Source organism: Lontra canadensis, unplaced genomic scaffold (assembly GCF_010015895.1).
Source record: "Lontra canadensis isolate GAN:19392208 unplaced genomic scaffold, GSC_riverotter_1.0 scaffold30, whole genome shotgun sequence".
Taxonomy (NCBI): domain Eukaryota; kingdom Metazoa; phylum Chordata; class Mammalia; order Carnivora; family Mustelidae; genus Lontra; species Lontra canadensis.
This window is the reverse complement of record NW_022631024.1, coordinates 13,912,047-13,936,365: the sequence shown is the minus strand read 5'-3', so window position 1 is coordinate 13,936,365 and position 24,319 is coordinate 13,912,047. Positions and strand designations below refer to the sequence as shown.

Below are 24,319 nucleotides of genomic sequence, written 5' to 3'. Positions count from 1 at the left end.
TGCCTTCAGCTCAGGTCATGGTTCCAGGGTCCTCGGATCGAGCCCCACCTCGGACTCTCTGCTCAGTAGGGAGCCTTCTCCCCAATCCCCGTGCTTATGCCCCGTCTGTGTCAAATAAATAAAATCTTAAAAAAAAAGATATAGAGGGGCGCCTGGGTGGCTCAGTGGGTTAAAGCCTCTGCCTTCGGCTCGGGTCATGATCCCAGGGTCCTGGGATCAAGCCCCGCATCGGGCTCTCTGCTCAGCAGGAAGCCTGCTTCCTCCTCCTCTCTCTCTCTGCCTGCCTCTCTGCCTACTTGTGATCTCTATCTGTCAAATAAATAAATAAAATCTTAAAAAAAAAAAGATATAGAATCTCAGGCTCTGCTCACAGCCTGCTGGCTCACAACCTGCATTTAACAAGAACCAAGAGCCCCAGGAGATTCCTATGTGCATCAGAACAGAAGAAGCTCCAATATATATCATTATATGCAGCTTGAGATTTGGTGGGGGGTGGGAGGAAGGGGTTAACAAAATCATTCCGCAATTTAGCTGGAAAAAATTTTATTTACATAATTGGGAATTGGCAAGAGGTTTTTGTTTTTTTTTTTTGGTAAAGCATGAAAATGTTGGGGGCTTGTACTATCAGGCATTAAAATATATTTCCAAACTGTAATAATCACGCTATGTAGTAGCATCGTGGGAAGAGACGGGCAGAATCCTGGAGCAGAGTAGGTCTGGAGGTAGATCTACATGAACATGAGAGTTCATTATGTGATAAAGGTGCAGCTCAAATTAGAGGCAAGTAAGAGGCCTCCAGGTAATGCTACAGCCTCAGACTTCATTTCAGATGCAAAGAGAGGGGGCATCTCTTTTCCCTCTGAACATTGGGGGCCTTTGCCAGCAAGAGATTGGTTAATAGCAATTAACATGAGTTTTGCCCCAACAGTGTCCCCAACAAGTTACCAGCCATTATCTTGTCTTGTCTTCAAGGAGTCAGGACAAGGGGCATCTGGGTGGCTCAATGGGTTAAGCCTCTGCCCTCAGCTCAGGTCATGATCTTGGAGTTCTGGCACCGCATCAGGCTCTCTGCTCAGCGGGGAGCCTGTTTTCCCCTCTCTCTCTCTGCCTGCTTCTCTGTCCACTTGTGATCTGTCAAAATAAATAAATAAAATCTTAAAAAAAAAAAAGAGTCAGGACAAAGTCATATACATTCTAAAAAATGTTCCATTTCCTCCCCATGATAAAGTCATCCAAACCGATTACAGCAAATTGAAAAAAGGAAAGAAAGTGACCCCCCCATGAGCCCACTATGCACATATATTTATTTTTTCTAAAACTAGGATCATAATTGTGTAGGCAATTTTGTAACCTGCTGAGTTCACTTCACAACATATCGTGGGTGTTTGCATAACCTTTGAAAGCATAATTTCTGATGGCTGTGTGCTACTCCTTCAAAGGTAGACACCATGATTTACTTAGCTGTTCCCCTAAAGTTGATTACTTTCCAGACAGCCATTATAAATAATGCTTTCCATGAATGACCTGCTGCCTTTAAAAAGTCTCCTGATTATTTTCTTGGGCACGTTGCCTACAAGCCAAACTACCAGGTCAAAGGGCAGAACACGTTCAAGAGTCTTGATAGAGAATTTGCAGATTGCTTTTCTGAAAGATGAATCAACACAGGATGACGGGCATGAGCATTATTTTTAGTTGTTTTTTTTTTAATTTTTTTAATTTTACTTTGGCAATTTGCTAAGCTCACTCAGTGCCAAGTGCCAGCGCTTAGCATTACGTAATATCATCTTCACACCCACCCAGGGAGGGAACACCCATTTTAAAGACCGGCTCAGAGAGGACTCCCCAAGGGGCCCGGGTCCCCTAGCCAGAAGGGAGTCGAGCCCGCATTCGACCTCTCAGACTTCTGCGTGCTTGGACCTAGTTGGGAAGCCTAAGCGATCTTAACTCGGCTCCTTCTCTCCGTCCCCATTGGTTGCGTCTTGGTTCTCACCAGAATGAGTTTTCTAAGCCGGGAGGATGTGATGCTGTCGCACTCTTCCCTAGACACCCTCCTCTAGAGCTCCCTGCCCTTCGGGATAAATTATGCCCAAGACCAGGCCTTCAAAGCTCCCACGGTACAGGCTGCCCTTCCACCCAAGGGCAGTCCTACTGACTCCGGCCCCCGCCTGGCGCGGTGGCCACGCTGAGCCACCTTCGCGCCTCTAAATCCAGGCGGAATTAGCCGGTGCAGCCGCCCGGGGCTGCAGCGGAGCCGGTCCCGAGCTTTTAGGGCTGCGCTCGTCGCACGACTGCAGCGATTGGTTGACTCACTCGGGCCTCCGCGGCCGAGCGCGCGGGACCGACCTCCAGTCCGCTTGCCTCTAGCGCCACCGTGCGCCGTGTCCCCCGCAAAAGCGGCGCTTAATGCAAAAGAAGCCCATTGCTCCGGGTTGTTGATACCTTTAGGGACGGTTTTAGGTAACAGAAAAAGGAAAAGGGATCGCTGCTTAGAGCCGAGGGTTGTTTGGCTCAGTGACTGCATGTGGGGACCAAGGAGAAGGGCACCGGAATGAGGGGCCGAGTCGTCATTAAAGAGTCCTTGGGGCAGAACAGTTTCAGGCTCAGGATGAGCGCCGTTTTTCATAATGGAACTCAGCCCTCCTCACCCCGTCCCGAGTCAAATCGAAGAAACACGTTGAGTCGGGCATCCCCACCCGCTTCGAGGGCAAATTCTCCAGCCCGCTGTGCTTGTCACCCTCTCGCTGGGTCTCGGTCCCCGAATGTGCCGAGGCCGGCTGCACGGCCCCTCCCACCCCAGCCCCGCGCGGGGCCCACGGATCGCGGGACACTGGCGGCCACGGGGAGGTCGGTTGGGAACAGTCCTTCTCGAAGTCGCCCGCGATGTCCCCGCCAGACAACAGACCCCTCCGGGAGACAGACGGACCTCGGGCTCGGAGCCGCTGGTTCCCGGGGCAGAGGACGCGGGGCGGAGGGTCGGCGCCGCCTAGGGCCCCCTGGCAGCCCCCAGCCGTGCGGGTCGCAGCCGAGGCGCCGGGTAAGCCGGCGCCTTCCCTGCAGCGAGACCAGAACGCGGGGCGGAACCTCGCGGCGCGGCTAGCAGCATCGGGTCCTCCGGTCCTCCAGAGGGCGCTGCGGCGGTCCGATCCGCAGACCATTCAAGCGCCGGGCCCGGGGGAGCCGCGGGCTCCAGGAGCCCAGCCCGCTCTGCCGGTGGAGGCGGGGCGACTGCGGAGGGGGTTCGGGGAAGCCAAGTGCGCGGCCCCAGCGCGACTGGGGGACGCCGGGAAGACTCAGGGGCCACCTGGATGGAGGCTGCGGGCATCGCGGGCAGGTGGGGTGACCAGATTTGATATGTAATGCCGGCTGGATCTGCAGAGGAAGGGTTAGCGGAGTGGGGGAGGGAAGCCTTCCTCTCACTTTGTTCGGAGGCCAAAGCGAAAGGCTGGGGGTGCTGTTATTGACACAAAATAGGCACTAGGGTGGGTTGGCTGTGTGGAGAGGGGTTGGCATCAGGCTGTGACGGCGCGAGAAAGGCTGGGGGCGGGGCATGTGCCTTTGGGTCGGACGCCCCCGGGAGGACCGAGCCCTGGGAGTGGGGGAGATGGCGGGCGGGGTTGGGCGTTCGAGGGAGGGACAGTCGGCAGGATTTGCGGGAAAGTGGCGGGGGCAGGGGTATTGAAAGCATCGGCGTGCGAATGTGGCATGCTTTTGGCAGGACTGGGATGTGGCCGTGAAGCTCAGCGGGCAGGTGTTTGAGGAGGGTGGGTAGGGGCGGGGGTGAGTAGGCGTGGACTCGGGGGTCCTGCCTTACTCCGTGTCCCTCCTTCAGCCACCATGTTCAACCAGCAGCTCCAGCAGCAGCAGCTCCTCCAGCTCCAACAGCTGCTCCAGCAGTCTCCCCCGCAAGCCCCGCTGCCCATGGCCGTCAGCCGGTGAGCTCCCCTCCGGAGGAGTGGGCGGCTTCAGCCCTGGCACTCAGAACCCCCCTCGTGGAAACCCCATCCCAGCCCTTTCTCCCAGGGACACCCCTGTCTCAGCCCCGGAAACCGGCAGGTCCCACCTTGAGAGGTTCCGGTGGCTGCGGTAGAGAGGGGCAGGGAATGGAGGTGAGGGAAGAGGGAGGGTCTGACGCCCCCAAAGCCCTCTGACCCCGCCCCACTTCCAACACACAGGGGGCTTCCCCAGCAGCAGCCACAGCAGCAGCTTCTGAATCTCCAAGGTGCCAACTCCGCCTCCCTCCTCAATGGCTCTGTGCTACAGAGAGCTTTGCTTTTGCAGCAGTTGCAAGGTAGGACCCGCCCCTTCTCACTGCATCTTCATGCTGGTGCCCACGTTGCATCCCCAGCATCCCCGCTGGCACTCAGCCTCAGCAAATCCACATGCTAACTCTGAGAGGGAGCTACCCTCGGTGTCCTAGTCCGCAGCTGAGGACTCAGAGGCTGCAGGAGGTGGTGGTCCCAGAGTTGCTCAGTGGGACATGGGTCTATCTGATGGCAAAGGCGTGCCCTTGGCCGTGGTGCTGGCTCTGTGGTCAGTCCTCAGCACAAACTCACTCCCATTCAGATTAGATGAGATGATGGAGAAAAAGATCTCTTTGGACCACTCTCCCCTGCATCCCATTTGACAGATGAGGAGGCTGAGGTCCAGACCTGGGGGAAGCTGTTTGCCCAGGGTCATGCAGCTAGATTAAGGCCTGAGCCTTCTGACCCCCTAGATCTCCGTGTGGGTGTCTCTAGCCTTACGTAGTAAGCCTGTGCCCTTGTCTCAGTTTCCCCATGTGGAGAGCAGTCTCTCAGCTCTTCCTTTTAAGATGCTGCTCCAGATACCTGAGCCCGTTCAGTATTAATCTTAAGACCCCAGTGACCTGGGGCAAGCTCCTGTTCAGACCCAGCCCCTCCTGCACGGTAGCTGTGGCTTGCTGTGTCCTTCTGGGTGGTGCACTGTGCTGAGACCTTTACAAACACAATTCCTCAGCTCTGCTGACAACCCTGGGGGTGGGGGGTGGAGGAAGATACACTCATGATCCCATTTTACAGATGAAAAAACTGATTCCTAGAGAGGAATCATGTGGCCACGGTCACACAGGGAGTAGGTATGGATTAGAGGGAGAGTTAGAGCCCAGGTCTTGCTATAGAGCTCTGTTCTTAGACCCTAGGCTGTCCTGCCATTCAGTGGGGTACACTGCCAGGTTGGAAGATGTGTTGGTTGTCACTCCCAGCCCTGCCACACAGGCGTGGAAGGTCCTGGAATTGATTTACAAATGATCAGTGGATAGGTGGAGAGACAAAAGCACACACAGGGACCCACGATGTATACACATATATGTCCCTCCTTTTCTTTCCCATTTTAAAAGTCACACTTGTCAAACAAAAGTGAAAAAAAATTTTTTTTAGAGGGTAAGGAAACCCAAATTTCATAGGTAGACTCACTCACCTCCTGAAGGAAAACAAAAACAAAAGACACCTGTCACGGGTTGGGTGTATTTCCTCCCAATTTTTTCTAGGCCCAAACTTGGGTATTTGTATATGATTGTGGTTGGTTACTGACATGGAAGTGAAAGGTTGTATCTTCTTTTTCCTGGACTAGAATGGCATGATCATTCACCAGATGATTTGACAGTCTCTATAAAAATTATTATTATTATTATTATTTAAGATTTTATTTATTTATTTGACAGAGAAAGAGAGCATGAGCAGGGGGAACAGCAGAGGGAGAGGGAGAAGCAGATCCCCATGTGGGGCTTGATCCCAGGACCCCAGGATCGTGACCTGAGTCGAAGGCAGCTGCTTAACTGACTGAGCCACCTAGGCACCCCTAAAAATTATTATTATTATTATTATTTTTTAAAGATTTTATTTATCTATTTGACAGACAGAGATCACAAGTAGACAGAGAGGCAGGCAGAGAGAGGGGGGAGCAGGCTCCCTGCTGAGCAGAGAGCCTGATGCGGGGCTCGATCCCAGGACCCTGGGATCATGGCCTGAGCTGAAGGCAGAGGCTTTAACCCACTGAGCCACCCAGGCGCCCCTAAAAATAATTTTTTTTTATATTTTTATTTATTTATTTGACAGAGAGAGATCACAAGTAGACAGAGAGGCAGGCAGAGAGAGAGAGAGAGAGAGAGAGGGAAGCAGGCTCCCTGCCGAGCAGAGAGCCCGATGCGGGACTCGATCCCAGGGCCCTAAGATCATGACTTGAGCCGAAGGCAGCGTCTTAATCCACTGAGCCACCCAGGTGCCCTAAAAATAATTTTTTAACAGCTGTTCATGTTCCACTGGAGGGCAAGCCCTTATGTACCTAAACTCAGCTGCTTCCTTTTTCTCCCCACCCTCCCTTTTTTTTTTTTTTTCTTTTTCTTTTTTTCTCTGTTTTAAATAACACGGGGCTGAATGTCATGTTTGAGACGATTTTCTTAGAATGTATTGCGAAAAGTAGGAAAGCTGTGTCGGGGGACGGATGTTTTATGACTCTTGATAAGTATTGCCAACTTGCTTTCCCAAAGGACTGGACCAGTTTGCAATGCCACCAGCCACGTATGACAGTACCGGTCTCACCATGCCCACAGCAACACTGGGTATTATATGCTTTTTATATATATATATATATATATGTATATATACATGATTTACTAACTTGGTTGGCAAAAAAGCTACATCATTAATATTTTAATTTACATTTCTTGGAGTGCTAGTTCAGTCAAATGTTTTTTATTTGTTTGTTAAACATTCATATTTCTTTTTGTGACTTGTCCATGTCCTTTGTCCATTTTTCTGTTAGATCTTTGAGATCTCTTGATCTTACTGTTTTTAATAGCCAGTTGGCATTCTCTTTGCACATGTGTGTACCTGTATTTGTTTTAAGTCAATATTAATTGAACACTTCCTGGATCCCAGGCACACTTGTATATCTCAGTGAATCCTCGTAAAACCACGGGTCAAGCACTATTATTATCCCATTGTACAGATGAGGGAACTGAGGCTGAGAAGGGGGAAGTGATTTGCTCACAGAGCTTGGGCTATAGGACTTGAACTAGATGTGACAGCACATTTGACCCATGTCCTCAACCCCTATGCTTCCTGTCCCAGCTTTGGAGCAAGGATTCTAACTGTCGCTTACACTCAAACTTCCTGAGCACTGGGCCTCTGAGTTAGATGAGGTGCTTGCCCTTATAGGAGTTCCCAGGGTGGTTGGGTGTTGGGAAGCAGACAAGGAAATTGTGCAGTTCGTCCCACGACAGGGAAGCTGGCGCCTCTGGGCACACGCAGTGGATCTGAGAAGGCCTCTCAGCGGATATACACCTAACGGGAGATCTGAAGGATGACCAGAGGTATTCAGGGCAGGAAAGTCCAGGCAGAAGGAACAGCATATGCAAAGGCCCAGAGGCGGGAAGGAATCAGCTTGCTGAGGGATGCACAGAAACATGTGGCTGGAGTGTAGTGGGTGCATGTGTGGGGAGAATGGCAAGAAAGGAGGTGTGGGAGGAGGGCAGGGCCAGACCCCCATAAGGTGAGGAATGGGCTCCTTTCCAAGCAGCAGGGAGCTATGGAAGGATTTAAGCAGGTGGAGAGGAGTGAAGGCAGAATGAGCAGACCTGGGCAAGCTACACCTACACTTTATGTCTGTTTTGTCATTGGTAGGGACCATAACACCCACCCTGAGGGGTGGCTGGGCCGAGTGACTGAGGCTGTGCATGCAAAGTGCTTAGCAAGTGCCTGGTTCCCAGTAGACTTTTGATGGAGGGTGGGTGGGATAGGCCAATGTCTTATTATTCCAGGGACCACTCAGTCAACTTGTTGATTCTCCTTAGGGGTACTGTGCTGGGTCTCACACACCTTAAGGTGTGCCCTAAAGCATGTTGGAGGGAGCGGAGTTGCGGGTGTGCACAAGCTGCTGATCAGGGTGTCCCGCTCCTCCTCAGCTTGAGCAGAAAACCAGCCCTAAAGTCCCCTCACCACCAATGCCCAAGGTGGGAGTGGGCCTTCGGTTCTCACCTCTCTCCCCTGGCTGTTGTTGCATGGAAAGGGTCCCTATTAAAGTCATCTGTGTTGTTTCCATGTTGCTTTGGGGGGCTGACACCTGACCCTGGCCTCTAGCATCTGACAGCATTGTAACCCTTCTCCCCTCTTCCTGCCCACAGGTAACCTCCGGGGCTACAACCTGGCGACCCCGAACCTGACGCCCCCCAGCCTCACTCCCCCGCAGCTGGCTACCCCGAATCTACAGCAGTTCTTCCCCCAGGCCACTCGGCAGTCCTTGCTGGGTCCCCCTCCTGTCGGGGTCCCCATGAACCCCTCCCAGATCAACCTTTCAGGGCGGACTCCCCAGAAACAGGCCCGCACCCCCACCTCCAGCACCCCCCATCGCAAGGTAAGTGATGGCCGATGGGGGTTGGTGGTGCTGACAGCGGGGATAGCAGCGGGAAGGTCATACCTGGGCATCAGCCCAGCTGCACCCACCTGGCTCAGTCTGGTCCTCAGTTTCCCCATATGTAAAAAGAGGGGCGTAAGTTGGCCTCGTTTAGGGTTTCCCAAATTCAGATATTCGTGAACCTCTGATGCAATGCTTTCCATATCCAAACGCCACCAGTAATCTTAATTGACCTGATGTTTCTCTCTTTGCAAACACACGGAGACACAAATGACAGAACACTCTAGAAGTTTGAGGTGCCCTTTAATGGTTCTCAGTAAATCCACGCTGCCCTGTAGAAAGAAAAGATGAGCCATATATGGAATTTACGTTTCTCTCGTAGTCACATTAACAAAGGAAAAAGAAACTGGTGAAATTAATTTTATCAACAGATTTTAGTGAACCCAGTATGGAAAAAAAAATATCATTTCAGCCTTGAATCAATATTTAAAAAATGAACGAGGCATTTTATATTCCTTGGTCTTTTGTACCAAATCTTCAAAACCTGTATGTCAGTTTGGCTGGCGACATTTGGAGAGCTGAAAAGGCAGGCACCTGGGGTGGGGGCCTAGCTTTAAATGAATTATCTTCTCCATTACATTTATTTAATAAGGAAACATTATGTCACTACCTAAAATTCCAAAAACAATCTAAATTAATTGCTGTCCGTGCAAGTAAAAGAAAGGTAATGGGGGTGGGGTAAAACAATGTTACGAAACCCTAAACTCTACACTGTTGCTATCCGAAGGTTCTGGAACTGTACCCCCAGCTCCTTGAGCCTTGTTGGGAGATGGGGCCTCAGAGGAGGCTCTTCCTGACATAAGCAGAGAGAGTCAAGGAGACTTGCGAGGGGATAACTTCTCTGGGACTGTCCTGTCCCTGAGTGTCCCAGCAGCTCCTCACACATAGCACACTCTTGAGAACATTCCGGGGCGGGCGCGGCAACCCCCCCTCCCCCTTTTGGGCTACCCTGAGGCCAGCCCACATCTGGAGGTGAGGCGTCTCCCTCCAGAGAGGGATCCCAGCCCCCAGCCTTCCAGTTGGGGCCTGTCCTCACATGGTCTTCTTGTCTAGTGCTCCCCGCCATTCGTTTTACATCTGGGGAAACTGAGGCTCGGGGAGTGGGGTGGAGGCTGCCCTGGGCTGCACAGGCCCATAGCCCAGGCCTCCTGACTTGCAGGCCAGCAATGCGCCTGTTGTGCGGGATGAGAGCCAGATAGTTTCTGAAGGGATGAAGTCCTGATGCGGTGCATGTTTCCGCTCAGTGCTTGTTCCTCGGTCTCAGGAAGGCGGGAACAGGCTCCTGGGGCTTACTGGAGTGCCCGGGACCGGCCGGAGCCATGCATTTATTTAGCAAACATCTGTGAGTCCTCTAGGGGCCTCCCTGGTGCCAATGGCACATCTGGCCTGACCCTCCTGGAGGTCTTAGGCTGGGGAGGTCCAGGCAGAAGGTGGCAGCAGTGGTGAGACATTCGTGCAAATAATATTGCCACCAATGAATTAAGACTTTGGAAAAAGCCACAAAAAGGAAGCCCAGGCTTCTCTGGGAACCCATATGAAGGGTCTGCTCTAGGGTCAAGAGGGCTTCCTGTAAGAAGTACCTTTGAGTGGGTGAGGGCCTGGGGCAGAAAGAAGCCTAGGACTTTGGGGAACTGGAGAGAAGGCCAGTGTGGACCTAGAGAGGGTGAGAGGGAGAGCGGGGAAGCTGGCTGGAGGTGGGGGCGTGCGGGCAGAGGTCAGACTGGGTGGTGGTTTGGGGCTTGGGTAAGGAAGGATTATTTTAGAGTCAGAGAAGGATTTCAGACTGAAAGGGGCAAAAGCCACAATCCAGTTTGCATTTTAGAAGGATCCTTGTGGTTGCTTCGTGGAGAAGATGCTTGCGGAGTTAGGAGGGCCCCTCTGTATCCTCCGAATCTGGGTGAACAGCCAGGCAGCTAGATGGACCCACCTAGAGACGATTCCTGGGGTGCTTAGGATCATCTGTAGGCTCCTCTGGACCAGGCCCACCAGAGGTCCCCAGGCCTCTTCATCTCCTAGGGGACCATCACTTCTGCTGTTGGGACAGAGTGTACTTACAAGGGTGGGCGGCAGATGTCAGAACCAGTTTCTGAAAGGAAGCAGGATTCTTCTTCTCAGACCACGCCCGTGGAAGACGAGTCAGACCCCCCAGAGGGGTCTGAGGAAGCTGTCGAGTCCCGAACAAACATGCCAAAAGGTAAGGGAGGGAGGCTGCTGGGCTTTTGGAGGGGCCACGGATTGGGGGCAGGTGGGTGCAGGGTCAGTGATGGGGGCAGACCTGGGAAGCAGGGCTCTTGGCGCAGGGGGAGCCCAGGCCCCATCTCTCGGAGCTAGCTTGTGCTCTACACGGCATCGGCAGTCACTCCTCTGCCCTCCGTTCCAGACCAAGGCTCCCCACCCTGCCCAGACGACATCATGAAGGAGAAGCGCACTCTAGCACCTACCCCCGAGTCTTTCGAGGCATCTGAGCCACCAGCTAAGAGGTCAAAGAGGTAACCGATGCGCAAAACCTGCCCAGGCCTGGGGGACGGATACCCTCATTCTCGCAAAGGCTGGGGGCGAGGGGCGTTGGGGGGGGTAGTGAGGACCCTTCAGAGAGCTGGAGGAAGAAAAGGGCCTTGGCCTCTGGCTTGGAAGAAGGTCAAACCCACTTCTGCATCTCACTTGGGAAGGCCCCTGGCCAGAGTCTTTGGTGTCTTTCCTGGGGCTGAGCCATCTGGAGGCAGGCTAGGTGGCTGGGTTGGACAAGTGAATGTGTGCATCTGGGACCTCCAAGTGGGCAGAGGGTGGGCAGCTTTACAGGGCCTTGGATTCATTTTAGCAGATTGTGGGAGGTAGGGCTGAGTGATCCTCCCAATTTATTTAGGCCCGGGGGAGAACTGCAGGCCCTTCCCAGAATGCCCAGCTTGTATGTGCTAGAACTAGGACTGAAATTGGATCTTGGCCTTTTTGAGAAGTCCCTGAAGGGTCAGCTGGGAGAAGCTGGAAGCTATCTTTTGATTCTCTCTAGCTCAGAGTTGCCCACAGAGAAGGGGCTCCCCGGGCAGCTGCAGGCGAAGGTCCCGCCTCGGGCCCGCACCACGGCACCAAAGCAGACACAGACACCTGAGCTGCTGCCCGAGCCACCGGAAGCCCGAGTGTTGCCACGATTCCAGCCACGGGTTCTGCAGATCCAGGCCCAGGTGCAGCCACAGACGCCGCCACTGACGCCCCCCGTGGACACTCCGGCGAGGCGCCAACCACAGAAGCAGGCAGAGACGCAGACCTCTCCGGAGCACGTGGGGCCACTGCCTGGGCGGGAGGGGGCGGAGCCGCAGAAACAGGTGCAGCCCCCGGGGCAGACGCAGCCCCAGCTGCAGAAGCAGGCACAGACGCAGACATATCCTCAGGTCCAGCCCCCGGATCAGCCACGGGGGCACCCTCCAGCGCCGTCGCCTGGGCAGCCGCCAGACCAGACTGAGGGACGGCTTCAGCCCCCGCCACGGGTGTCGGTGCCCATACTGGAGCCGGCGCCGGTTCCGGTTAGTTCCGCGGCGCCGGAGTCGCCGCCGGATAAGAGAGATACTGCAGCCAGTAAGTGAGCCCTGGCGCCCAGTTCCCCCAGCATGGGACAGCCTTGCCCGGACCCTTGGCTCCTCCCCTGGCGCCGTGCGTCCTGACCAGGGCTTGGGGCTGTCCCCACCAGAGGCTTCAAGGGCCTGGCTGTGGGTAGAGAAGGGGACTATCAATCCCAGGTCCATCGGCCGGTGGGAAACGGACCCATCTATCATTTCAGGCACGGAGAAGGCCTCGCCAGAGCCGGGGGGCACCCAGGTCAGCATGGAAAGCCAAGACGAGTTGACCGGTGGCCTGGATGTGGGAGAATGTGAAAAAAGAGCGAGAGAGATGCTAGGGGTGGGTTGGTGTGCTGCTGGGGCTGCTTGGGGACCAGGGGGCCCAGCAGCGGGATGGTCTTCCACCCCAACCCCTCTGGCCCCTCCTGTTTCCCCACCACATGAGCCCTGGGCAGAGCAGACTGGCTTTGACTGTGGCTCCGTTGCCTTCGCATGCCTTTGCTTGGAAGAACTGGAAGTACTTGTGGCGACAAGTCCCTTCCAACCTGCTTGTCCCCAGACTGGACCCCTTAGTCCCCTCACAGGGGGAACGTTGCTCCAGGGGAGAGAGCACAGAGCTGACACCTATGCATGCGGTTCGGGTTCCAGCTCTGCCTCAGGGTGTCACTGCGGCCAAACCCGGTTCCTTCTTTGGGCCTCCATTTCTCCATCTGTCACGGGAGGGTGGGGCAGGGTGGGCTTAGGGCCGAGTTCTGGCTGTGGTACTCCCTAGCTCTGTGAGCCTGGACAGTCACCTACCAGCTCAGTGCCTCAGTTTCCCCATCTGTGAAAGGGGCTGTCAGGAAGGTTCCGGCAAGATGCTGGAGCATGGGGGGCCTGGCCCATCACAGGTGCCCCACCGGTGGTAGCTCTTGCCCCTGCTCCCCATGCAGGTGTGGGGTGCCGGGGGCTCCCTGAAGGTCACCATCCTGCAGAGCAGCGACAGCCGGGCCTTTAGCACCGTCCCCATCACCCCTGTGCCTCGCTCTGGCGACTCCGCGTCCACTGCCCCAGCCGCCGCCAGCACGCCTCCTAAGCAGACCCTCCAGTTCTTCTGCTGCCTCTGTAAGGCCAACTGTAGCAGCCAGCAGGTACTGCAGGCACGGCCTGGGGAGGGGCTTCCGGTGGGCAGGGTGGGGGTGTCTGCAGGGCCGAGCGGGGGTGTCTGTCTTGCCCGAGCGGCCCCGTGAGCATGGTGAGTGCCATCCGCGGCAGCTGTGCATCTGCTCTGGAGACATTTCCCGACCAGCCAAGAAGTTAGGATCTGCGGGTCCAGCAGGCCAGATCTGAATCAGCCCTGGCTAGCAGTGTAGACGCTGGAAGGCAGACTCCCCTCCATGTGCCTCCGTTTCCATGTGTATCAGATGAAGAAACATCAAGACCCCACCTTGCTAGGAGGCTCTGAAGATTCGGTGACTTGACCTTGAAGTCCAGAGCCCCCGGCCCAGCCCAGAGCGAGCTTAGTGGCCTTAATAGCACTATGCTTGTATTGTTGTGACGGCTTGCCCGTGTCGTCCTGAGCAGAGCCGTGGGGTCTGGAGACCATTTGGACTGCTTCTTGTCTCTGAGGGGCTCACGCAGTGTCCAGGGGAGCTGCCGAAGCCCCGGCTGCTGTGTGCTCACTCGGTGCCTCTGTTTGCCATCATGCTCTGGCCCCCGCAGGGCTGTTGTAAGAAAAATGGCCTCAGTGGCGGTGGTGGTGACAGCGGGGTGGCCATGAAGCTGAGGCCAGGCCCTACCCTCCCCCACCGATCGCGGGCTCACTCTTCATCCTGCCGCAGGAGTTCCAGAACCACATGTCAGGGGCCCAGCACCAGCAGCGGCTCGGGGAGCTCCAGCACACGAGCCAGGCCTGCCTCCTGTCCCTGCTGCCCGTGCCCCGGGATGTGCTGGAGAGAGAAGATGAGTGAGTGGGGGATCTCAAAGGCTCCATGCTGGGGTTGGACGGCCTTGCAGGCCAGGCTGATGGGGGGGCCCTGAGTCCACCATCTGCAAGGTCTCCCTTTGGGTTCAGTATTGTTCACCGCCAGAGGCCCCTTCACACCGTTAACTGTTTACCCGTAGACCTCAGTTTTCCTCATCTGTAAAATGGCCTGGTGAAGGGTGCAGTGCAAGAATTCATGAACTAGATAGTCTGTTAAGGTGCCATCCAGGCAGGAACAGTGTGACCACCCACATGGGAAGGAAGTGGGTCATGGCACAGACCCCTGGTTCCCTGGCATAGGTGCTGACCCCTCCCCATTGGTCATCTTGTAGCCCGAGGTTACAGCTACCCTCCATCTCCCCCTTTCATTGTCATGGGTGTGTCATTGATCCAAAATATGAGCCCTTGTGGAGTCCAGGACTAGCTCATGGGCTGAGGAGGCCTGGTAGACGCTGGGAGACCTTTCACCACTCTGTGGGCAGTCACAGAGGCCTACGGGAAGGAGAGAAGCAGGTCAGCGCTGCCTCAGGCCGTGCTGGGGGGCATGGGCTCTGTCCCACAGGACAGCTGCCCCTCTGCCTCAGGTCTCTTGATTTTTCTGGAGAAACCCAGCTTTGTACGTGAAGTCTCCCAATTTCAGAATGTTAGCAGCTAGTTCAGAATCAAAATGAAACAAAGCCTAGGGAAGCCAAATCCAACCCCATCATGGGCTGGACAGGCCCCAAGGCAGTGGCTGGGGACTCCACTGGGAGCACTCACAGAGGGTCACAGCTCAGAGCTTGCGGCTTGCATGCCCTGAGTGACAGAGCACTCTCTCCAGAGGCAGCGGCCTCTCCATTAGGTGGTTCTCACTTTGAGAAGAACTTCCCGACACGGCGTGTAGCACATTCTTGAGCCTTAAACCTCCCCCTGCTCAGGGAGGGGACCCAGGAATTCTCCTTGGGGGAAGTAATCATAAATACAGAAGAAAGGTGACTCCTGAAGACGTTTCTTGCAGAGGATTGTCAGGTTGAATAATTTTCTTGGGAAAGTATGGCAGATCTCCACTCCTGTGGGATGGGTTAGCTCAGGCTTGTCCACGTGGTGGAACAGCTCCTAAGTAGGACAGTAGCAGGGAATTCAGGAGGCTGTGGAAACGTCAGGTTAGAACAGGGTTCCAGGGGCACCTGGGTGGCTCAGTGGGTAAAAGCCTCTGCCTTCAGCTCAGGTCATAGTCCCGGGGCCCTGGAATCAAGCCCTGCATCAGGCTCTCTGCTCAGCAGGGAGCCTGCTTCCCTTCCTCTCTCTCTGCCTCTCTGCCTACTTGTGATCTCTGCCTGTCAAATAAATAAATAAAATCTTAAAAATAAGAGAAAGAACAGGATTCCAATCCACATTTGCAGAATGAGCTCAGTTATATAAAAACCTGTCTTGTGGACGCAAGGAAACTAGAAAGATGTGGCCCATCCTGCAAACAGGCTTTAGGGTCAGGGAACTCACTGAACTGTCTCCTGATGATGTCGCCCCTTGAAGCCTGACCGGGGCCCCTGAGGCCACACAGTCCTTCCAATAGGCTGCCTGTCCTTCCTTCGTCCAACACAGCCAGAAACTCAGGGTTGATCCCGTGCCTGGCCCTGGGACCCTGCAGTGGGAGTCCCTGGCCTCCCGGAGCTCGCCACAGTCCAGTGGAGGCAGAGAGGTCCTCCCTGTCTGCTGTAGAAAATGCTGTGGCAGTGGCCCTTTGGGGTACCAGAGGGGAGTCTGGCTTACTGCGGGGGGGTACAAGAACAGCTCCAGGAAGGACAGGGCATCTGATCTGTCAGGGTCAGGTAGGTTCAGGTCTGTCACTGTCCTGCTAGCCTCCTGGTGTCCCAGATGTTTCTCAATCTCTCCCCGCCCAGCTTCCGTGGTTATTATTCTTGTCTAAGTATTTTTCCAGATGCATCTCAGAACCGTTATTAAGTTTCTAAAAACACATCCTGTTGGAGTTGCGTTACATTTATGGCGCATCCCGGGAGAGTGGCTGTCTTCCCAACAAGGGCAGTGTCACATTCGTTCTGTTTGTCACCATTCAGAGAGCCCCCGCCGAGGCGCTGGTGTAACACCTGTCAGCTCTACTACATGGGGGACCTGATCCAACATCGCAGGACACAGGACCACAAGGTCTGAGCTGCGAGGGCAGCTGTCTCCCAGCCACAGGGCTTGTAGGGGTCCTCTGGGAGCTCCTCTCTCACCCTGCCCTATCTCTGTCCTCTGTTGCCACCTGCTGGAAGCCCATGGCACGGGGAGGGGGACGTGTGCCCACGTTCTGGGGAAGGGGCGGAGCACGGCCAGCTGATGCCAGAGGTGGCGGCCTGCAGGTGGGAGAGGAGGTGTCACTGGGCACAGTCTGGCTGCCCCTGGGGACACTGCTCGCCACCCACTTGGCCTGCTCTCCTTTTGTCAGATCGCCAAGCAATCCCTGCGACCTTTCTGCACCATTTGCAACCGCTATTTCAAGACCCCCCGAAAGTTTGTGGAGCACGTGAAGTCCCAGGGACACAAGGACAAAGCCAAGGAGGTAACCCCAGCTCCCTCGGAGGACATGAGCCCAGAGAGGCCCAGAGCCTTGGCCGAGGCCACACAGCAGGCTGAGGTCTAGCTCAATCTGAACTCGGCAAGTCCAGAGGGATTGGGGCTCTCAGGGCTGGGGGTGGGGTGGCATCTCAGCCGCCTAGAGTGGACCTGAGCCCTGGCCCATCCCCCTGGGCAGCTGAAGATGCTCGAGAAGGAGACGGCCGGCCAGGATGAGGACCACTTCATCACGGTGGATGCCGTGGGCTGCTTTGAGGGTGATGAAGAGGAGGAGGAGGATGACGATGACGAGGAAGAAGAGATCGAGGTTGAGGAGGAATTCTGCAAGCAGGTGCTTGGAGTGGGGGCGGGGGGGCGTGGGAGGCAGGCTGGAGACTAGACTCCCAGACCAGGTGGGACCTCACCCCCCTCCCAGAGGCCAGGGGCACAGTGCTAGCATTTGTAGGCACTAACGCGTGCCATGATTTAGTATGAACAAGCCTGTATTCCATACGACTAGGTGCAAACACACATCGTGAGGACCACAGGGTGGTTGGCAACAGGACCTCGAAGCCTGCCTGAAATCTGGACGTGTGTTGAGGGAGGGAGAGGGCATCTCCGGCCAGTAAGGGCACTGGAGAGAACTATGCAGGGTACACAGGAAGCATCAGTGTGATATGAGGATGATGATGGTAGTAGCAGACAACACCAAGCATTTATTATATGCCAGGTATATACCAAGCACATTCCTGGCTGAATTTCACTGACTTGGAAGCCGGGAAGCGAGGCTCCAGAGCCTGTGCTCATTACGAGCAAGGACCTGGAGGAACTTGCGTTCTTTTCGTGTAAGAAATGAAAAGCAGCTACTCAGAGCCAGGCCCTGGTGCTGGATGTGGCACTACATGGGGATCAAGGCTCTTGCCTGCCCAGAGCTTGCCCGTTGCAGGCTGGAATGGAGAGGGGCAGCCAGAGGGGCATTGTGGAGGGGCTATGGATGGACAGTTGCGAGGGCGGTCTTCAGCCCCAAGTGGGTTTGGGGTGAAGCCACTTTGTTACATGCGGCCAGCCATGGCGTGACCTCAGGTAAGCCCCTTGGCTTCTTTGAGCCCCAGTTCTGGAGTCCCAGCTCAGGCTGTGAAGGTGGGTCAAAGCCCAGGCGAAGGGGGAATGGTTGTCACTCTTGGAAGGCACATTTGTTTGCCTGGTAAGGGGACGAGGGCATTACCAAGCATGGTGGGGCTGTGCGGCTGGAGTCCGAAGGGGCCTCCTCCGGAAGGGGCTTGTGTCCAGCAGGTGAGATGAGGTGTCCTTGATCACCTGAAACCCAGCCCCCCGGGACTGAAGTCACTGCAACATCAGGCATTCAGGGAGCTGGCAGGGGCTCGTGGTTAAGAGTGTATCTAGGGCTTAGGGCTCACCAGGGTTACCTACCCTGCTCCTCTGTGAACCCTGGACAAGTGAGTTACTGTGCCTGGACCTCAGTTTCTTCTTACGTAAAATGGGTGAACCACGGGGATTCAGAGAGGACACTCATTATGTGTTGGGCACACCTGGCATGGATTATGGTCACTCGGAAGCAGGAGGGCTTCCTGGAGGAGGGGACTGATTGAGCTGAACTCAAAGATTATAGATTGGGAAGGACACTCTGGCAGGATCAGCGTGTGCAAAGGCTCAGAGAATGCCACCCACAACCTCCTGGATATCCTCCTGGGAATCAAGGGAGTGGTGTTGAGAAGCATGGGTGGGAACCAGGCCCCACCTGCATGTGGGAGGAGCACAGAGGAAGCTGGAACCAAGGACCACATTTGTATATTTCTAGGTGAGGTCCAGAGATATATCCATAGAGGAGTGGAAAGGCTCAGAGACCTATAGCCCCAATACCGCATACGGTAAGACTCTGATCCCGACCTCACCTGCAGGAGCTGAGGCCCCCAGGCCCAGCCCCCAGATCCCAGCCACAGCATCCTGGCCAGGCCACCTCTCCCCTTGTCCTCTTCTCTCCTCACACCTGGAGGGTGGACGAATGTATGGGGCCCCAGAGAGGGAGGGCCACCGGGTTGGCTTAGTGGGGTGAGTCCCTGGACGCTGCTGTCCCATAGGTGTGGACTTCCTGGTGCCCGTGATGGGCTACATCTGCCGCATCTGCCACAAGTTCTACCACAGCAACTCGGGGGCACAGCTCTCCCACTGCAAGTCCTTGGCCCACTTCGAGAACCTGCAGGTGAGCGGGGCCTCCTGCCCCACCTGCCCACCCAGCACTGCCAGCAGCCATCTTCCTCCTGCGCTTGGCCTCAGCCCACGGGCACACCCCCCAGGAGGCCCTGCCCAGAGGGAACCTGAGTAGGAGTGGGACCCAGCTCTTCCTGCTACTGTTCTGTGGGGAGCTGAGGGCCAGGTTGTTAATGCCAGACCTCTGGCCCCAGGAGGCTGAGAGCACCGTATGGGGTCTCTCTCTCTCTCTCACACACACACACACACACACACACACACACACACACGTGCATGCGCGCCCGCGCAGTCACAGCATGTCCCATGCTGTCTTGGCCAGGCTGGGGAGGCAGCTGCTGGCATGGAGCATACCAGGTTGGGGAGAGGCCCTGCCTCATCTGTACCTTCTGTGTCCAGAAATACAAGAAGGCCAAGAACCCCAGCCCTACCAGCAGGCCCGTGAGCCGCCGGTGTGCGATCAACGCCCGCAACGCCTTGACTGCTCTGTTCACTTCTGGCGGCCGCACATCCACCCAGCCCAGCACCCAGGACCCAGCGAAAACCCCCAGCAAGGTGACAGCCCAACCCCCTCCGCCCCCACTACCGCGGCGCTCAACACGCCTCAAACCCTGATGGAGGGAGCGCCTCATGCCCCCCCTGTCTGGGTCGGGGTCCGCTGTGCTTTACAGAAGTCTTGTGTAGAAATTTCACAAGGTTGGTGTTTTTACGGAAAGTCGAATAAAAGAAGGTAATTTGGCTGTGCAGTACCCACCAGCCCTTCTGTCTGGGTGGATGGGGGAAGAGAGCACCCCAGCCTGCTCTCAGCCAGCATCCACTCTCTCTAGTGGCCAAGCTGGGAGGCCAGACAGGCTCCCTAAGCAGGGCCTCTGGGGTCACAAGGCACTTTATCTCTCACAGCCTGTCTCCCTCTCTAATGGGGTCATCAGGGCTAGGAAAGCGCCTTCAACTTCAAATCTCATTTCAACTCAGATCTCACTTACTCCTCACAGGGACCCTGGGGGGTAGGTCTTATTGTGGTTCCCAAATTATAGGTGAAAAAACTGAGGCCTAGCAAGGTCAAGTGACTTGCTAGAGGTCATACATCTGATGAGTGGCTAGAATTTGCCCTGGGCCTGGGCTCTGGACCCCTGCACTGGCCTCTTCCTCCAGGGGGATTCTGGAAACTGAAGCACAGGAGTTGGGGGTCACCCTGTCCTCTGGTTCTGAGTTTGTGGCTCAACAGCAGGGCCCATCTTTGTCAGGTGACCCTAAGATGAATCATCAGCGAATGGGGCCCAGGAGGGGCTGGTTCTTTAGTTCTGCTACTTCCCCATTTGGGAAAAACCCTTAGAGGTGGACAACCAGATCAACCCCATGATTGGCCAGCTGGGAAGACTGAGGCCAGGAGCAAGGTTACACAGCATGAATAGGAGTTGGCTGTCTTAGTGAAAGGCCCTAGGACCCAGAGAAGCTGAGTGTATCCACAGGGTCACACAGCACGTCCCGTGCTGTCTCAGCTGGGCTGGGGAATCCACTGCTGTCCAGGAGGGCACCAGGTAGGAAGGAAGCCCTGCCTCACCCCTCACCTGCTCCCTCTGTGTCCAGAAATAACAAGAAGGCCAAGAACCCCTACCCCACCAGCAGGCCTGTGAGTTGCCAGTCACCTCTGGGGGCCAGTGGAGTCCTCACCCAGGATACAGAGGAAAGGCACAGTGGTGTCGGAGACCCATTTAATGTGGACGCTCAAGGCCTGGGTAGAGTGGGAAGTGCCCCGGGACTTGGCAGGCAGGCAAGGCGGATGGGTTGTGGGCCCACGTTTGACCCCAGAAGGGGATGTCGGGTGGTGGGGTCTGGCCCAGGCATGCCAAGGGGTATACCGGAAGGGTGACTGAGGCAGGCAGACCCACCAGTAGGCCAGCTCTTGAGAAGGTATCTAAGCCAGGTGGTGAGTGCCCAGGCCAGAGTCTCGCCCAGGGAGGCAGGGCTGGGGCCTGCTGGGGGCTCCCAGAACCTAGGAACTGGCATCACTAGGGGCCTCCCCGAGCTGCTGCTGGAACTCAAGGCGTGTCTGCCGGTTGGACTCAAGCAGCTCCTGGAGGCGGGCGTGGAGGTGGTCGTTCTTCTCCTCTAGGTGGTCTAGACAGGAGTTGATCTGGTCCAACATGGAGTTGATGGCAGCATATTCTGGGAGGAAGGGAAGAGAGAGCCAAGTCTCCTCAGGGCTCAAAGACACCTTCCCCCAAACTGTCCCCCTGCCTGTGGGACAAAAGGGCTTTGGACAAGTCCCTACTCCTCCTTTCTGACCCTCTGTGTTACCATCTGGAAAATGGGTGGATATCAAAAGTGAAAAGAAATAATACCTTAGTGGTATTATTAGAGTCCCCAGCCAGCCCCATCCTTTCTTCTAGGGTTAGGGTGCTCGGGGGAAGTCAGCCAGACAGTGTCCTGCCCGGGAAGTCCTGCCAGGCGCCAAGTCTCCTCTCCACTTCCTTCATCAACTGCCTAGAGTCCAGCCCACCTTCAGAATCAGCCAATCTAGGCTAGAGCCCTACTCTCCAGCTCTTCCGAGGCTCCCTAACCCCGCCCCGGAAGAGCACCGCCTAGACTCCAAGGCCCCGCCCTGAGTCCCGCCCCCTACAGCCCCGCCTCCCATGCTCTTTCCTTTCCTCTCACTGGTCTCTACCCACCTCCCGCCCCCTGAACCTGCTGTTGCATCTGCCTGCAATGCGTCCTCCTGTCTCTCCCCGTCTCCTCCTGGATGTGTCCCTCTCATCCTTCATGTCTCAGCTTGGATGTGGCCACAGGGAGCTTTCTCAATTCCCCAGACGGGATCGGGCCTCTATTCCTGATCCCCTTGTCCTCCACACACCTCCACGGCCCTCCCACCTCAGGCTAGACTACTGTGAGTGTGTGCTGCTGTGTCCCCCACCAGACTAGAGAGCTCGTGAGAGTGTTCCCTGCTGTCTCCATGGTGCCCTCGTGGTCACACAGTAAGCACAAGCTGAATGGATGGATGGATGGATGGATGGATGAGTGAACAAAGCCTCTGACTTTCTAGCTTTCTGCCTTTGCTCACCTGTCTCTGCCACTCAGAATGCCTCAACCACAAGTCATTCAAGGACCAGCTCAAAACGCCTCCTCTTCTAAGAAGCCTTCCCTGGTCTCCACCAGAAACCATCACCCCCTCCTCCACAGCCACTCCTGACCTGCCTCTCAGCAGCAGTGTCCCTTAGGATCCAAGATCTGGGCCTGTGCCCACTGCGGACCCAGTTCGGAGCCAGCCCTGTGACTCAGACACACTCAGCTGCCAGCCTGGGACAAAGAGGGAAGCTACTGGCAGTGTTTGGAAAAGGCCAGGCTGGAGGAGTGTGTCTGGGATATGGGTGCAAGTGTGCATTCTGGGGGAAGAGCACCATCGCCCGAAGCTGGCACACCTCACAGAGGACAGTCCTGTAAAGTCCCTCCTGGATTGTAGAGTCCAAGCCCCTTGTGGTACCGATGGGAAAACTGAGGCCCAAGAAGGAAGGGACCTATCCAGGATCCGCCAGCTGGTTGGTGGCACAGCCAAGATTCAGAGGGAGCAGGGCACCTGGATTTCGGTCCCCGCTCTGCTCCACCCCAGCCAGTGACTGCGTCTTTTTGGGACAGGAATAAGGACCAGATTGTGAGGATTCCAATGTATTAAAAACTCAGATAGGGTCTGGCCACAGCAAGTACTTAGTAGATGGTCATTATTATCAACACTGCACATTCTGTGTCAGGTGACACAGGCTGGAGGCAGGTGGTGTCCCCACACCACTGGGGCCAGGCTTTATCTGTGTCAAGGGCACTGCCAGTGCTAAGCCTTTGCCTTCTGCCTGGGACAGCCACCTCCCCACTGCACTAAGTCCCGTGAATCTGCCAACACCCACTCAGTGTGACACCTGAGAAGCTTTTCCTGAAGGCTCTCACTGCCACTGAAGGCTTCCTTCTACACATCCGGCTGCTGTTCACCTGCAGCGCCCAGGGCGAACTAGCCTGCCTACTACTCACCACCCTGTGGGAGGTCCTCTCCCTCTTTATTAAACGCAGTTCCCAGGCGATCAAAGTGTTCTGAAACTACTGTGATGGATGCATGATTCTGAACATCCTAAAACCCACTGACATGTACAATTTAAATAGATACATTGTATAATATGTGAATTAGAGCTCAATAAAGCTGTTAGCCAAACAAAACAAAAAGCAGACTGCATACTTTTCTCACATTTACTAAGTCCTGCCCTTCGGCTTGAGAAACCAATCTTTATTACACTAAAGAGAAAAATAACCACTCACCAAACACCTGCATGCTTCAATCCTATTAAATATTTTCCTTTTTTTTTTTTTTTTCCTGCTTCATTTAATCCTGACACATCTCAATGCCGGAGACACCAATCATAGTCTTAATTAACAGACGGGGAAACTGAGGCTCCCCAAGGTGAGAGGGAGCTGATGGGTCTCTCTCTGCCTCGCTCCCCCGCAGTGCTGGGCAGGCAACAGGCTGCTCTATAAGCAGGTCACATTCGCCAAGCCTCCGGGTCACACCGGCAAAGGTGGCTGGAGATGCTTACTCAGCAGGGCGGGTTCGCCCACCCAGACAGATCCACCCGCTAAGCCAAGATGGACCACCCGCCCCATCCCCTCAGGAGTCTCCGTCTCCCCAGGGGCTACAGGATGCGGCTGAAGCAAATGCCAAAAGGGAGAGTGATCCTGAAGCGGCCTCAGCTTCCCCATCTGTAAAACGGGGCCGGTTGCCCGCAGTTCTCTGGTACTGCGGTTTCCAGGGACCCACTCGCAGGTGCTCGCCCTGAACCCCCCTCGCCGGCGCCTGCAGCCGCAGCACCAGGGGCGAGGAGTAGGAGGACTCTGCGGTCCCTTCCAACCCCCCAGCGCGGCCCCGCTTCCCTTTTCCAGGACTGCAGCCCTGAGAAAGCAAAGGTCGCTTCAGCAGCCCGCCCTTGGTCACCTGCTTCCCCGAAGCCGTCGTCCTCGCCTTCCGCGCCCGCCTCCACCGACATGCCCAGGTCCCCGTTGGGGCCCGACATTGCGGGTTCGGGCGCCGCGAGGGCCGCGCGACGGTGGAACCCAGCGACCCTCGCGCCGACTGCCTGCGCCGGGCGGAAGGTGGAGGCGCCGGATGGAACGCGAGGCCGGGAGAGTGGAACCGCACGGCGGAACGCGGCGGGGCGGCCGGGGCCCCGCCCCCAAGGCCGGAACCTCGCGGCGCGAGCTCCGCCCCCTCCCCGCCCCACCGCCAGAACTGCGTCTCCGCCCACCGTCAGACTCCGCCCCAACATCCAGAGTCCCGCCCACTCCCTGCCTCACAGTCGCGCCCCGCCCCTATCCCCGCCCCCTCCCGGCCGCGGGGCGGGGTCAACCCCGGCTGCCCTCCCAGAAGCCTAGGTGGTGGAAGAGGCGTGGAGCCAGGGAGAAGGAGGCGGGTACCCCGGCCCCTCCACTCTGCTCTGCCTGCCGCTGCGGCCTTGCGGGTTGGCGAGTCGGCGCCTCCGCGTGGGCGAAATCTGAAACGCGTTGTCTCTAAGGCTCCCTATGGCTTCGGAAGATTTAGGTTCACAGCCTCAGTGAGAGTCACGGTCTGTGTGGCACAGTGGTGCGCGTG

At 56.0% G+C, this 24,319-nt stretch overlaps 2 protein-coding genes across 6 annotated transcripts; one reads left to right on the top strand and one right to left on the bottom strand.

Annotated features, from left to right (window-relative positions):
- The first annotated feature begins 3,212 nt into the window (after window positions 1-3,212).
- Window positions 3,213-22,891, top strand: CIZ1 (CDKN1A interacting zinc finger protein 1). Of its 5 annotated transcripts, XM_032865979.1 has the most exons (18): window positions 3,213-3,331; window positions 3,830-3,932; window positions 4,173-4,288; window positions 6,503-6,574; window positions 8,138-8,367; window positions 10,528-10,621; window positions 10,808-10,916; window positions 11,435-11,997; window positions 12,200-12,318; window positions 12,911-13,108; window positions 13,799-13,923; window positions 15,996-16,083; window positions 16,367-16,480; window positions 16,673-16,825; window positions 18,293-18,362; window positions 18,573-18,694; window positions 19,099-19,254; window positions 21,775-22,891. In XM_032865979.1, the coding sequence occupies exons 2-18, from the start codon at window positions 3,835-3,837 to the stop codon at window positions 21,826-21,828; spliced, it is 2,481 nt and encodes an 826-aa protein (XP_032721870.1). In that variant the 5' UTR covers window positions 3,213-3,331; window positions 3,830-3,834; the 3' UTR covers window positions 21,829-22,891. The 5 variants fall into 5 exon arrangements, with proteins under 5 accessions (XP_032721870.1, XP_032721873.1, XP_032721869.1 ...); XM_032865982.1 differs by lacking the exon at window positions 21,775-22,891 and having other exon boundaries at window positions 10,543-10,621; window positions 19,099-19,439; XM_032865978.1 differs by lacking the exon at window positions 21,775-22,891 and having other exon boundaries at window positions 19,099-19,439.
- Window positions 20,395-23,948, bottom strand: CUNH9orf16 (chromosome unknown C9orf16 homolog). Its single transcript, XM_032865988.1, has 2 exons — window positions 23,666-23,948; window positions 20,395-20,865 (listed from the first exon to the last, which is right to left on the bottom strand). The coding sequence occupies exons 1-2, from the start codon at window positions 23,742-23,744 to the stop codon at window positions 20,693-20,695; spliced, it is 252 nt and encodes an 83-aa protein (XP_032721879.1). The 5' UTR covers window positions 23,745-23,948; the 3' UTR covers window positions 20,395-20,692.
- Window positions 23,949-24,319: the final 371 nt, after the last annotated feature.

Bases quoted from the DNA above. Each gene is read 5' to 3' on its own strand.
- CUNH9orf16 (XM_032865988.1), bottom strand. From the start codon at position 23,744: ATGTCGGGCCCCAACGGGGACCTGGGCATGTCGGTGGAGGCGGGCGCG. The intron at 20,866-23,665 runs GTGACCAAGGGC...CCTTCCTCCCAG, and splicing joins CGACGGCTTCGGGGAAGCAG to AATATGCTGCCATCAACTCC.
- CIZ1 (XM_032865978.1), top strand. From the start codon at position 3,835: ATGTTCAACCAGCAGCTCCAGCAGCAGCAGCTCCTCCAGCTCCAACAG. The intron at 10,917-11,434 runs GTAACCGATGCG...GATTCTCTCTAG, and splicing joins CCAGCTAAGAGGTCAAAGAG to CTCAGAGTTGCCCACAGAGA. The intron at 16,084-16,366 runs GTCTGAGCTGCG...TCCTTTTGTCAG, and splicing joins GCAGGACACAGGACCACAAG to ATCGCCAAGCAATCCCTGCG.